This window comes from Pelobates fuscus, chromosome 4 (assembly GCF_036172605.1).
Source record: "Pelobates fuscus isolate aPelFus1 chromosome 4, aPelFus1.pri, whole genome shotgun sequence".
Taxonomy (NCBI): Eukaryota; Metazoa; Chordata; class Amphibia; order Anura; family Pelobatidae; genus Pelobates; species Pelobates fuscus.
In genome coordinates this window covers 383,432,525-383,444,970 of record NC_086320.1, presented here as the reverse complement: position 1 = coordinate 383,444,970, position 12,446 = coordinate 383,432,525, and the positions used below count along the sequence as shown (strand labels likewise).

Below are 12,446 nucleotides of genomic sequence, written 5' to 3'. Positions count from 1 at the left end.
AGGAACGATAGGTTGAAGAGGACCCTGCTCAAACGAGCTTACAGTCTATAGGAGGTGGGGTATAAAACACATTAGGACAGGAAATAGCAATCAAACAGTTTTTTTATTTTTTGTCGTTACATCTTATCGTGCTATCTTATTTGCTAAGCATTGTCCAGACATTTATGCTCAGATTTTTTAAACGTCTATGTCATGTCATAAAAAAACTGAGTATTTAAAATCTGTCTGTCTAATCACAAAAGGCCAGTGCATGGAACAAAGGCAATATGTAATGCAGCAGAGAATCCAGTAGATGGCGGTGGAAACCCTGCTCTGATATCCAGTAGATAGAGAAAGGAGGGGCAGGGACTGATGAAGAGAAGCAAATCACATTGCATTTATTTTTTTCCTTCTTGAAGCCTGGAGCTGGTTGGATCTTCCACCAAGAGATGCCTGTGAGCTGGGAAGCAGGATCTGCCCTCTCCTCCCAGTCTCTCCTGTCTCTCATCAGATGCTGCTTCTGCTCTACACTGGCTGCCCCCTCCCCAATGCGGCAGGACTCCTCCATCACAGGCAACAAGGGTTAATTCGCATATGAGCCTTCAGAACATCCCTTGCCCCCCCAATCCTGGAGCCCAGGGGCAGCACTGCAGCTGGGACACATCTGCATAGAGGAGGCATCATCAGCCCATCTCCCAGAGGGTGGCAGAGATTTAACCAGTGCTGTGCATGACAAAGACTCACCCCCTGTCTGCTGGCACTGAGCATGCTGTGTCTTTCTGTAGGTGCATTGTCGATTTATCAATATCTTAGTATTCAGTGATTTTCAGGACCATTGGATTGTTCAGATCTGCTGAGCTTTGTCCCTTCTGGATACATCGTTTGCTCATTTTCTAGACACAGACAACTCAACAATGTCTGCAAAGCAGAGAAATCCTAGTGGAAGACTGGCTTGGTGGAAGTATTGATCAATAAGGCGATCAGTACCAGGGAGGAGAGAGCAGGAGACCAGGAATAGACTGACCGAACATTCATTCCCTTTTATCTGTCTCGTCCCACAGCCATCTGATTGGACCCTTACAGAGACTTCATCATGGGCAATGAGATCATGGCACCCACCAGGCTGTTTATTTAACACCTTCATTTATGTGGATTCATGTTTGTGCAAAGAGACAGAGTGTGGTCCTGAGTGCAGAGAGCTCATTGTCTGTCTGTAAAAAATCCTTCATCTGGCTAGTTCTACATGTGAAGACTGAGCCTGCAATGCAGGCAGAAAAGCCTCGTTCCTCAGCTTGCAATTAATTAATCACATTGTGTATTTATTAGGGTCATAACATCTCTCTGACCCAAATCAGGATTCCCACAGTGTCCTTTCCCAGGCGTCATCTTCTCCAGGCGTCAGTATGGGGACTGTACTGTCTCTGTCACCAGGATCTAGGAAAGCCAGCCTATATGATGATGGATCTGGGTCCTTGGCCCATTATACCAGTGTTAGCAAGGGGAATGGGCAGAAACCAGATAAGACTCTGAAGAGACACTCTATGTTCATCCCTGCCCTCACCTGGAAGAGGCTTGTGGCCTCCACTAAAAAGAAGACTTCCCGAAAGGGCACTGTTAATAACAATTACCAAAAGGACGTTGCCCACCTGAACCACGAGAATGTGAAGAAATCCCTGTCGTGTGCCAATCTCTCCAGCTATGACAGCCAACCTCTTGCACCTCTTAGCTCAAAGCAGATATCCTCCATCAAGAAGGCCTCTTGTACAACTAATGGAGGCTCTCCTAAAAGAGTCATTGTACAAGCATCCACCAGTGAGCTTCTGAAATGCCTTGGGGAATTCCTTTGCAGGAGGTGTTACCGACTGAAACATTTGTCACCTACAGATCCCATTCTCTGGCTTCGTAGTGTTGACCGCTCCTTGCTACTGCAGGGATGGCAAGACCAGGCCTTTGTCACCCCAGCCAATGTTGTCTTTGTTTACTTGCTGTGCAGGGATGTCATTGATGGAGACTCGGTAGCCACCGAGCATGACTTGCAAGCTACTCTGCTGACTTGCCTCTACCTGTCCTACTCCTATATGGGCAATGAGATCTCCTACCCACTCAAGCCCTTCTTGGTGGAAGCAGGGAAAGATGCCTTCTGGGACCGTTGTCTTTGCATCATTGATGCCATGAGTGCCAAGATGCTCAGAATCAATGCTGACCCTCACTATTTCACCCAGGTCTTTGCTGACCTAAAAAATGAAGGCAATAGGGATGAGTTCTCTCGGGTCCTAGATCGGTGACTGTCCCTGGATACCCATCGCTGCACTTGAAGGCTAGTTCTGACACCCAACATTACTAGCCAGCAATTAACCAGTAGCCAAAAAAGGACTTCGGCCTTCAGGCCTTCTGTGCATTGTCTTGGAATAGAAGTTATGGAAACCCAAGGCATCTTGACCACCATTCAGTGTGCATTTTGGGTTATTAAAGGCCAACAAGTGCCTGACACTCACTGCATCTCTTCACTCACTCATATTCCAAGTACTGGACTCCATTTATTTTCTTGACTACATTTGGGTAGCAGCTGCTAAAAACGCATTCCAAAGCTATTATGGTCCATGGCCACTAATCAGAATTTCACTATAATTGTACAATCCAGAAGAAGACAGCATTAGAATTCACTTCATGTTCAACTTGTGTTATAAAGTAACAAAAACAAAAATCAATGTACAATCCCAGAAACCCCTCACTGCCAGAAGGGGGTGACAAGTGGGAATCTCCAGCATTGGGAAGGCCATCTGTGTATTAACCTGTATATCATACAGATGGATGGTGGTATGTTCTGGGTGTTATTACTGTATTACTGAATTACCTTTTTTTTTTTAATTATTATTTTGTAAGAAATGAACGGCACACTATGGGATGGGTCTGATTTTATTTAAAAAGATATCAGCTATTCTAAAACCCCGTTCCTTTTCTAAAGAAGAACATTTAATATTTTGAGGTCAAGGATGCTGGTCATAAGAAGTTTGTAGCACTTATTCCCATCTGGATGAAAGAGCGTGGTATGCCCTCATGGGACCCATTGAATCTTCTTTGACCATGTTTTGGTTTGATGGTCTAACAATGGCCAACAAGACTGTCTTGAATTCCGTGCCACCTTAGTGTCACAGCTGTTTTGGTGGCAGTGTGGAACTGAAGTAGTGTTGCTTTGTAGACTGTCATGTGTAATCCATTATGGGGCAGATTTGCCTATTTTAAGATGTCTTGTATCTTTTTAACTGTTTGGTTGCTGTAGGGATGAGCAACACCTGGCTTAGCTCTTTCTGTAAATGCAAGGTTCTAAAGGGTTAAACCTATGCTGGAGAAATAACAAATTGTGTTCTTATGCATTATGCCTGCCAACACCTGCATTATGGTTGCCAACACAATGATAAATTGGCATAATAATATGTCCCACCTGTGTTTAAGCAGTGGCAGCCTTTTGAATCCTGCATTTTGGGCTTTAGCATTGGTGATATATGCCTGTTTATCCTGTTAACATTTTCAGGGATCCAGCGGGACTGAATTAGTTAATTGTATGTGACACATGGTGGCAGCTGAGTGACATGCGTGTGCTATGTATGTGTGTGTCTTGTAAATGGAGCAAAGACTCAAACTGCTAAAACCAAGAAAGTAGCCCAGGATCAAAATCAGCAATTGTTTAAATGATTCTTTTATCCATCGCACCACAAACGTTTTAATATTCACCAACAATTTCCTATGCAGTTTTCCTACATTTGTGTCTTAATCAGGGAATCCATAGGGTTAAAGTGCAGGCTGAGGCTCTCCCTTTGCGTGAGCCATGCATGTCATTTGTAAGACATACATGCAGTGCCTGTCATGCGTTAGACAGACATGCAGTGTGTGCATGCAGTGCCTGTCCCGTGAGAGATGCAGTGTGTGTATGCAGTGCCTGTCATGCGTTGGACATACATGCAGTGCCTGTCATGCACTGCCTGTCCTGTGAGAGATGCAGTGTGTGCATGCAGTGCTTGTCATGCGTTGGACATACATGCAGTGCCTGTCATGCATTAGACAGACATGCAGTGCCTGTCCTGTGAGAGATGCAGTGTGTGCATGCAGTGCCTGTCCTGTGAGCGATGCAGTGTAACTGGGTGCTAATTCTGCCTGGTGGAATTCTGTAAATCCCATGGAGAGAGCTGACCTACATCTCTCCCTGTGTTTACATTATAAGCCCTTCGGCCTGCAGACGTATTCCCATTAAAGACAGTGGGACCTCAGGGGGGCTGACAAGGGAATCACTCATTAGGCCAAAGTAGCCGAACATCATGGGGATGAGTTGGAGGATTTTTCCAGTTTGACTAGTTCCTTCCCAAATAAGGCCCTCTAATCCGCTGAGATATATTGGATTAAATTACATTATTCTGAGTTTTGTGTGATAATGAGATGGTTATGTATAGGATGGCTATAATACATGCATTGATGATAACTGCACTGGGCGATATAATAAGTGCATGCCATAAACGCCATCAACATCCAGAGACTGTGACTGAAGAATACATTGTTCTGTGGACCAAGCATTGTTTAGTTCATCACACAGGCAATGTGCTCTCTGTAGGTAATGGAATGGGATTTTTATAATTGGTGCAATTATGTGTCCCTTTAACATACAGTTACTGTATGCGGTATCTAAATGCTTTGTCCTTCCTACCCGTTAACATGTATCTTGATGAAGGACTCCTAATTAGTGAGGTGATTATAGTTACCGTAATGTTAATTTGAATCCAGCAGGAGCGCACAATGCAAGCAATTTGTTAGTTAAGATAAAAAATGCATAATTCGGGGCAGTATTGGCTAAAGCGTTTACCCAGTGTAGCCCAGTAATGTCCTTTTGTTCTTGGTAATTAGTATCCCTCATTAAAATGATGTTGCAGCATCCTCTCTAATTTCTCTCCAGCACAAACTATAAAATCACATAATTGAAATTCCCAGGTTTGGGGAATTTTGCACTTGGAAGGCACCGTGCCTCTTACTCCATAGAACCCAAAAAGTAGTGATGGTGGCAGGCTGGGCATGTGAGCTGCAAGTCCCAAATATCTGCCTTATACAGTTTCACCAACTAAACATTTTGGTAAAAATTAGTTGACAACATGGGTGATGTGTAAATGTTTTGCTATTAATACATTTCTGTTGTTTTGTCCTATATTTTCCAAGCCTTATGATGGCTTGCATTTATTTTTTTTAACAAAAAGGCCCAACAGTAATGGAAAGCTGGTGTATGTCACATGCAGTGTGCGTGTACAGTGTTCATTCTCTGTGTATGTTACATGCAGTGTTTGTGTGTGCAGTGTTCATTTTCTGTGTATGTTACACGCAGTGTGTGTGCGCAGTGTTCCTTCTCACTGTATGTTACATGCAGTGCGTGTACAGTGTTCATTCTCTGTGTATGTTACATGCAGTGTGTGTGCGCAGTGTTCATTCTCACTGTATGTTACATGCAGTGCGTGTACAGTGTTCATTCTCTGTGTATGTTACATGCAGTGTGTGTGTGCGCAGTGTTCATTCTCTGTGTATGTTACAAGCAGTGTGTGTGCGCAGTGTTCATTCTCTGTGTATGTTACACGCAGTGTGTGTGCGCAGTGTTCATTCTCTGTGTATGTTACATGCAGTGTGTGCGCGCAGTGTTCATTCTCTGTGTATGTTACATGCAGTGTGTGTGCGCAGTGTTCATTCTCTGTGTATGTTACATGCAGTCTGTGTGTGCGCAGTGTTCATTCTCTGTGTATGTTACAAGCAGTGTGTGTGCGCAGTGTTCATTCTCTGTGTATGTTACATGCAGTGTGTGTGCGCAGTGTTCATTCTCTGTGTTTGTTACATGCAGTGTGTGTGTGTGCGCAGTGTTCATTCTCTGTGTATGTTACACGCGGTGTGTGTGCAGTGTTCATTCTCAGTGTATGTTACATGCAGTGTGTGTGCGCAGTGTTCATTCTCTGTGTATGTCACATGCAGTGTGTGTGCGCAGTGTTCATTCTCTGTGTATGTCACATGCAGTGTGTGTGCGCAGCGTTCATTCTCTGTGTGTCACATGCAGTGTGTGTGCGCAGTGTTCATTCTCTGTGTATGTCACATGCAGTGTGTGTGCGCAGTGTTCATTCTCTGTGTATGTCACATGCAGTGTGTGTGCGCAGTGTTCATTCTCTGTGTATGTCACATGCAGTGTGTGTGTGCGCAGTGTTCATTCTCTGTGTATGTTACATGCAGTGTGTGTGTGCTCAGTGTTCATTCTCTGTGTATGTTACATGCAGTGTGTGTGTGCTCAGTGTTCATTCTCTGTGTATGTTACATGCAGTGTGTGTGTGCGCAGTGTTCATTCTCTGTGTATGTTACATGCAGTGTGTGTGTGTGTGTGCAGTGTTCATTCTCTGTGTATGTTACATGCAGTGTGTGTGCAGTGTTCATTCTCTGTGTATGGTACATGCAGTGTGTGTGTGCTCAGTGTTCATTCTCTGTGTATGTTACATGCAGTGTGTGTGTGCGCAGTGTTCATTCTCTGTGTATGTTACATGCAGTGTGTGTGTGTGCGCAGTGTTTATTCTCTGTGTATGTTACAGGCAGTGTGTGTGTGCACAGTGTTTATTCTCTGTGTATGTTACATGCAGTGTGTGTGTGCGCAGTGTTCATTCTCTGTGTATGTTACATGCAGTGTGTGTGTGCTCAGTGTTCATTCTCTGTGTATGTTACACGCGGTGTGTGTGTGTGCGCAGTGTTTATTCTCTGTGTATGTTACATGCAGTGTGTGTGTGCGCAGTGTTTATTCTCTGTGTATGTTACATGCAGTGTGTGTGTGCGCAGTGTTCATTCTCTGTGTATGTTACATGCAGTGTGTGTGTGTGTGCAGTGTTTATTCTCTGTGTATGTTACAGGCAGTGTGTGTGTGCACAGTGTTTATTCTCTGTGTATGTTACATGCAGTGTGTGTGTGCGCAGTGTTCATTCTCTGTGTATGTTACATGCAGTGTGTGTGTGCTCAGTGTTCATTCTCTGTGTATGTTACACGCGGTGTGTGTGTGTGCGCAGTGTTTATTCTCTGTGTATGTTACATGCAGTGTGTGTGTGCGCAGTGTTTATTCTCTGTGTATGTTACATGCAGTGTGTGTGTGCGCAGTGTTCATTCTCTGTGTATGTTACACGCGGTGTGTGTGTGTGTGCGCAGTGTTTATTCTCTGTGTATGTTACATGCAGTGTGTGTGTGCGCAGTGTTCATTCTCTGTGTATGTTACATGCAGTGTGTGTGCGCAGTGTTCATTCTCTGTGTATGTTACATGCGGTGTGTGAGGACCTTTAAGATTTCAGTGTCTTTAAGACGTCACAAGATCATCTCACATTTCTTCTATTAAACCTATGAATGGATTAACCCCGTGGCACTAAGAGGGTAAAAATGTATTGAGATTTACTCTTCTGCCTATTTATTTATGTGTTACCCTGTCACGGGTTTTGCAGTGTTTTTTTTTATGTATTTTTTTTATTGTTTGCAAATAATAATAATGTATTAATGGCTGACAAACCTGTAAAGGAACCTATGAGTTATTGTCAATGGTGAATCAGGGTTTATCTACTAAAGATTAAATTGTACCAAAATAACAACTGAATGGTAAAATTGATACTAAAACAGAGAAACTGTGACTATAATGTTTGCCATTTTCCCAAATCATATATTTTGGCCTAAAACTTGCCATTCACTACAATGTGGCGCTTAGTGCGAGGCGGTCCTGACCCCCTGGCAGGGTGTAGACCAAGCATGGATTATCTTTCCTGTATTGCTGCAATGACAGAGTGAATCAAATATGTCAATAAAATCTTTTGTCGTTTTTTTAGCCAAACTACTAACATTGTGGATATTAAATAGAAATCCTCAGGATATGTGCAAACACTGGGAAATGATGGACAATGACATTAATCACTGAACAGTGCACGTGCTGGCTTGTAACCCGAATTGCACAATTTAGATCAAACTGGTTGAGTAGAAAAAAACCATACATTCCCAGTTTGGCTATTTTGTCTTTATTTTGCAATCCAATGTTGAATTCACCTCAACTCACTGTGTGATCAATAAATTCCTATGGAATTGAATTTTAGCAAATTAAAAATTAATTGCAAATTTTAGGAAAAACTATTAATTTAAAACAATTGAACAATTTAGCTATTATAAGTGAAATTCTGTTTTTTCAAGTTGTTGCAATTTGGTGTTTAGTGAATAAAATAAATTAACAATACCTCAAATAAATGTTGTTTTCCTTTTCAGGCTAGTATTATTTTACATATATTTATATCTAGTTTATTTCTATTTGTTGTGAAAAATTATTTATTTTTTAGTTATTTTATTATCTGTCAATTTCAAGTATCCATTCAAATATGTATTTATTTTTTTACATCTAGTTTTTATTTAATTTTCCAGACAATAACAGCAGCGACACACAGATGTTTTATATTTAATCCCAATTTAAAGGGATCTCTCATTTTATACTTAATTTCTAAGGGAAGATTTAGGCATGTGTACGTTTTAAAAAAACTTGCAATCTTTGCCTTTGGGTATTGAATTGGGGGCTTGTTATCGTATTGATCCTCTGTTGTCATACGTGTGTAAGTAAGGGTGGCCTTTATTAAAGCAGAAAGTGTTCAAAGCTTTTTTTAAATTGCAACAAAAACCCTGTGAAACCAATTAAACATAATATGATTGCAATATAGAAACATATTTGTTGATTTGAATTTGGTCCCTTTCATTTAATTTAGATTAAGGTTTTGGATGAAGCATCTGCCTGCATTTTGGGAGGAAACTCTGTACGGAGAATGGGACGGTAGTTTAAGCATTTTAGAAATTGAACATTTTTGTTTCTTGGAAGTTTCCCTGGAAGAGTTCTTCTCGTTTGGAGAGCTGTATTCTGAAACATCTCAAGCATGGGGGTACAAGTCAGAAGTAAGGTTTTCTTAGCTCAAAATGCTCTAGTGGTATTTGTAATCTAGGATAGCTTGTGGTTGTCTTAGAAGGCTTACATGGTTTTATTTATTTTGTGTGTTATTATTCTGCCTCAGGCTTTTTTATTTTTCCAAAATGAGTTATTAACAATTTTATGACCTCTAAATGAACCACGGTCAATAATAATGTGCCCTTGGGTTGCTGAAATAGGTCACAAATACCTGGGCAAAGAATAATTTTTTATTTTTTTGCCACTTTGTGATTTTCCATCAGCTCTTAGCATGATGACAGTATATTTTTAGTAGATCGCACGATAAAGGGTTAATGCTTAGATTGGTTGTCAAACCATTACATACTAATTGTCGTTGTCCTATGATTTGAATATCCTGATTTCATGGAATTCTGTCAAAGGCAAAAAATTACTTACCCAACAAGACCAAGCTATGATCTTTGTTGTGACTGAGGGATAAATGTCCTAAATTTCTACCTGTAATATCCATACCACGGGTAGACAACCTTTGGCACTCCAGGTTTTGTGGACTGCATCTCCTCTGATGTGTTGCCAATTGCAATAATAGCATTATAAGAAGTGTAGTCTGTAGTGCCGAAGGTTGCCCACCATTGATCTGGAGTGTGGGCAGATGTTATTGTGTTGTTAGAGAAACTTGACCATACGTGTTAACATCCATAAACAGTTTATACACCATCATTTCTTAAACTGTTGGTGAATTAGAGTTTCTATGATCCACTGTCAATCATGATGGTAAGCCACCAATGAACCTGCATTTGTCTAACTGTTGACTGGCTACACCCAATCATCATCACGTTTACTACCTTCTGAAGGTCATGGAGGGGGTACCAACCTAATTATTATCTTGGTAGCTACCTTCTGAAGATCAAAGTGGGTAGCGACATAATCAAGTTAGCAATCTATTGAAAGTCATGGGGACTACCAAACCTATATCCATCCAGTTGTCTGCCTTTATAAATGTATGGGGTACTACCAATGCTCCTTTAGTCAACTACCTTAAAAGGTCATGAGGGGTGCTGATAGGGATATTACCTATCCCATAATGCTTCAGTTAAATGCCTTTAAAAGGTCTAGCAGGGTGCTACCAACCTTATAGTCCTTCAGCTATCTGCCTTCAGAAGGTCATGATTGTTAACCCAGTAATTCTCCAGCAAACTAATTTAAAAGGTTTTGGGTGCTGCCAACCACATGATTCATCAGTCAACTACTTTCAGAAGGTCGTGTTGACTTGTAGGTCATCAGGTTCTGGCAAAATGCTGGTTGCCTATTTTCTCCTTGAGGTACTGCTGGCTCACCTGATGTGTGTACAGTGTGTAATAACCATGCCTACAAATTTCTGAGGTGTTATGTAAATCTCAGCTTTGTGCAACATGATAAGATGATGCAATGTTTTGTTACGATAGTCTCCTTGCCATTGGCTCATGTTCAAATTGCATTGTCTTGTATTGAGGTGTGAGAAATGCAGAGTGTGTTGAATAATCCTCAGACTTTGTACTGATAAGAAAAATGTCTCATTCGAAACAATAATTATTATTTTTTAAATTTTAAAACCGAAGACTTGACTTGCTCAAAGTGGAAATTCTTTGTCTGTAAATACTAAAACGTGGGGATTTATTTCCCTACGGTAATTACTTATTTCTGTGTGTTTGATGCATGCAAGAATTTGATGTTCTAAATTTTTGTTCCTCGCTTTGTAAATTTGTTTAATTTATAAGAGGAAAAAGCAGCAAAATATTAGACTTCTAATTTCCTTCTTGCGGATTGCCGAAAATATGTATTTGTATGGACCGTGTCTAAACTTATTTTTTGTTCTTGCTGTTTCTAAGAGCTTATTTTGTACGTGTAAACACTGGAGTTTATTTCGATAGAGCGTGTTGTACAGAGACTCAAGAAACATCACTTATTTGGAGACATCTGGCCAGCCCTCAATCTTGACAACCGAGTGGTCTTCTATTTAAACGTTACTATGGTTTAAAGGCAGTACTGGACATAAAATACTGAGATGTTATATGGTGGAAGGGGCTTTGCTGTCTAAAAATGGCTAAGGGACAGTCACATTACTACACAAAATGGCTGCCTGCAGGACAAATCTGGATTAAGTGTGTATGGTTTATACTGGTCTGTAACTGAATGAAAACAACAAAATGCCAAGGGAACTGAAAGAAGAGGCTGTTTTGTAGATATCTTGAGGTAAAATATGTCTTTCGAGTGTTTGGGTTCATCCAAGTGGATGGTTATTGCGAATGACAGATGTTATTGATTGTGGGTGGTCCCTGACCATATGGGAGATGTCTTCTAAAAGAACAGACTTTGACAATGGAATTTTTGAGTAAAATAAAGCATTTAAAAATGAAATATGGAGTGTTTTTTTGTGTTTCACAGACTAGGGAGATTATTCTGGAATAATAAAACTGGTAATAAAAATGCAGGTTTATTTAACGTCAGATTTTACACTCACAGTAATGGAGCTCATTTACATGTTGCTGGTTTGTCTAATTACATATTAAAAATGTAATGTGCCTATGTAGTTCACACATTTTGCATCACTTAGAGAAACATGAGTTTTTGTAAAAATATATAGGAATAAAAAAACACAATAATTTAAAACAGACCTGCTATAAAACAAACTCTTTATCAACAAAGTATGCAAACTTTAACTTCCTCACCCAAAAAAACAACAGCAAAAAACAGTTCAACGTGACTTAAAATGTTAAGTCAAATTGGCTGAATTGAAGTCTACTGTTTTAAGTTTGGCTATTTTGACCCAAAATCTTTAATTCACTACAAATTCACGTTGAATTCCCAACAATTCACACTTTAGTGAATAAATGTGAGTTAAAAAAATAAAACCTAGTAATATCCAGGAGCATTGCTACCTTCTCAATTCTACTTTTTCAAAGCTGCATCTAAGGCCAATCCCCACTGTCATCCTTTAACCTCTGCAGTCCCTTACCCCAAATCCTATCATTTAATTCTCCTCGTATCTCCACCCATTTCCCTTGTACCCTTTGTGTGTCTCTCACTCTCTGCCTCTTATAAAATCCCTTTTCTCTCTTTCCTTGAATCCCCCTCAGACTATTGGCATTTCAGGTATTGGTACTCATCTTAGCCAACGTGCTTTTGAAATTGTAGTGCTTGGCATAGTCACATATATGCCTCCTCCTTCACAACAGTGTAGTCCCATGTTTTTCACTGACCTGGCGTGGTAATATCTTGTGGTAATATCTGGCGTGGTAATATCTTGTGGTATGGTACTGGCTAATGCCCAGAGATGAATTGTGCCTGGCTGTTTTACGATGCAGTAAATCCATGCATCTCTATAGTTCTCGAAACACTGGGTATCGCTGAATTATAAAAAAAGACTTGCTCAGTGTGGTGTTACTACTAGGGCACCTCCCAAGGATTTTAGGCTGAGCTCCAAACATAATAACTCCAAGAAAACCTTCCAAATCCTGATTGTCCTGGAAAGATCTCCAAG

The 12,446-nt window shown here is 40.6% G+C and overlaps 1 protein-coding gene across 2 annotated transcripts; it reads left to right on the top strand.

The window, feature by feature from the left end:
* Positions 1-409: 409 nt before the first annotated feature.
* On the top strand, positions 410-5,205 carry LOC134609236 (cyclin-dependent kinase 5 activator 1-like). 2 transcript variants are annotated; one of them, XM_063452855.1, is made up of 2 exons: positions 410-3,887; positions 3,980-5,205. In XM_063452855.1, the coding sequence occupies exon 1, from the start codon at positions 1,383-1,385 to the stop codon at positions 2,262-2,264; it is 882 nt and encodes a 293-aa protein (XP_063308925.1). In that variant the 5' UTR covers positions 410-1,382; the 3' UTR covers positions 2,265-3,887; positions 3,980-5,205. The 2 variants fall into 2 exon arrangements, with proteins under 2 accessions (XP_063308925.1, XP_063308926.1); XM_063452856.1 differs by having other exon boundaries at positions 410-3,905; positions 4,043-5,205.
* Positions 5,206-12,446: the final 7,241 nt, after the last annotated feature.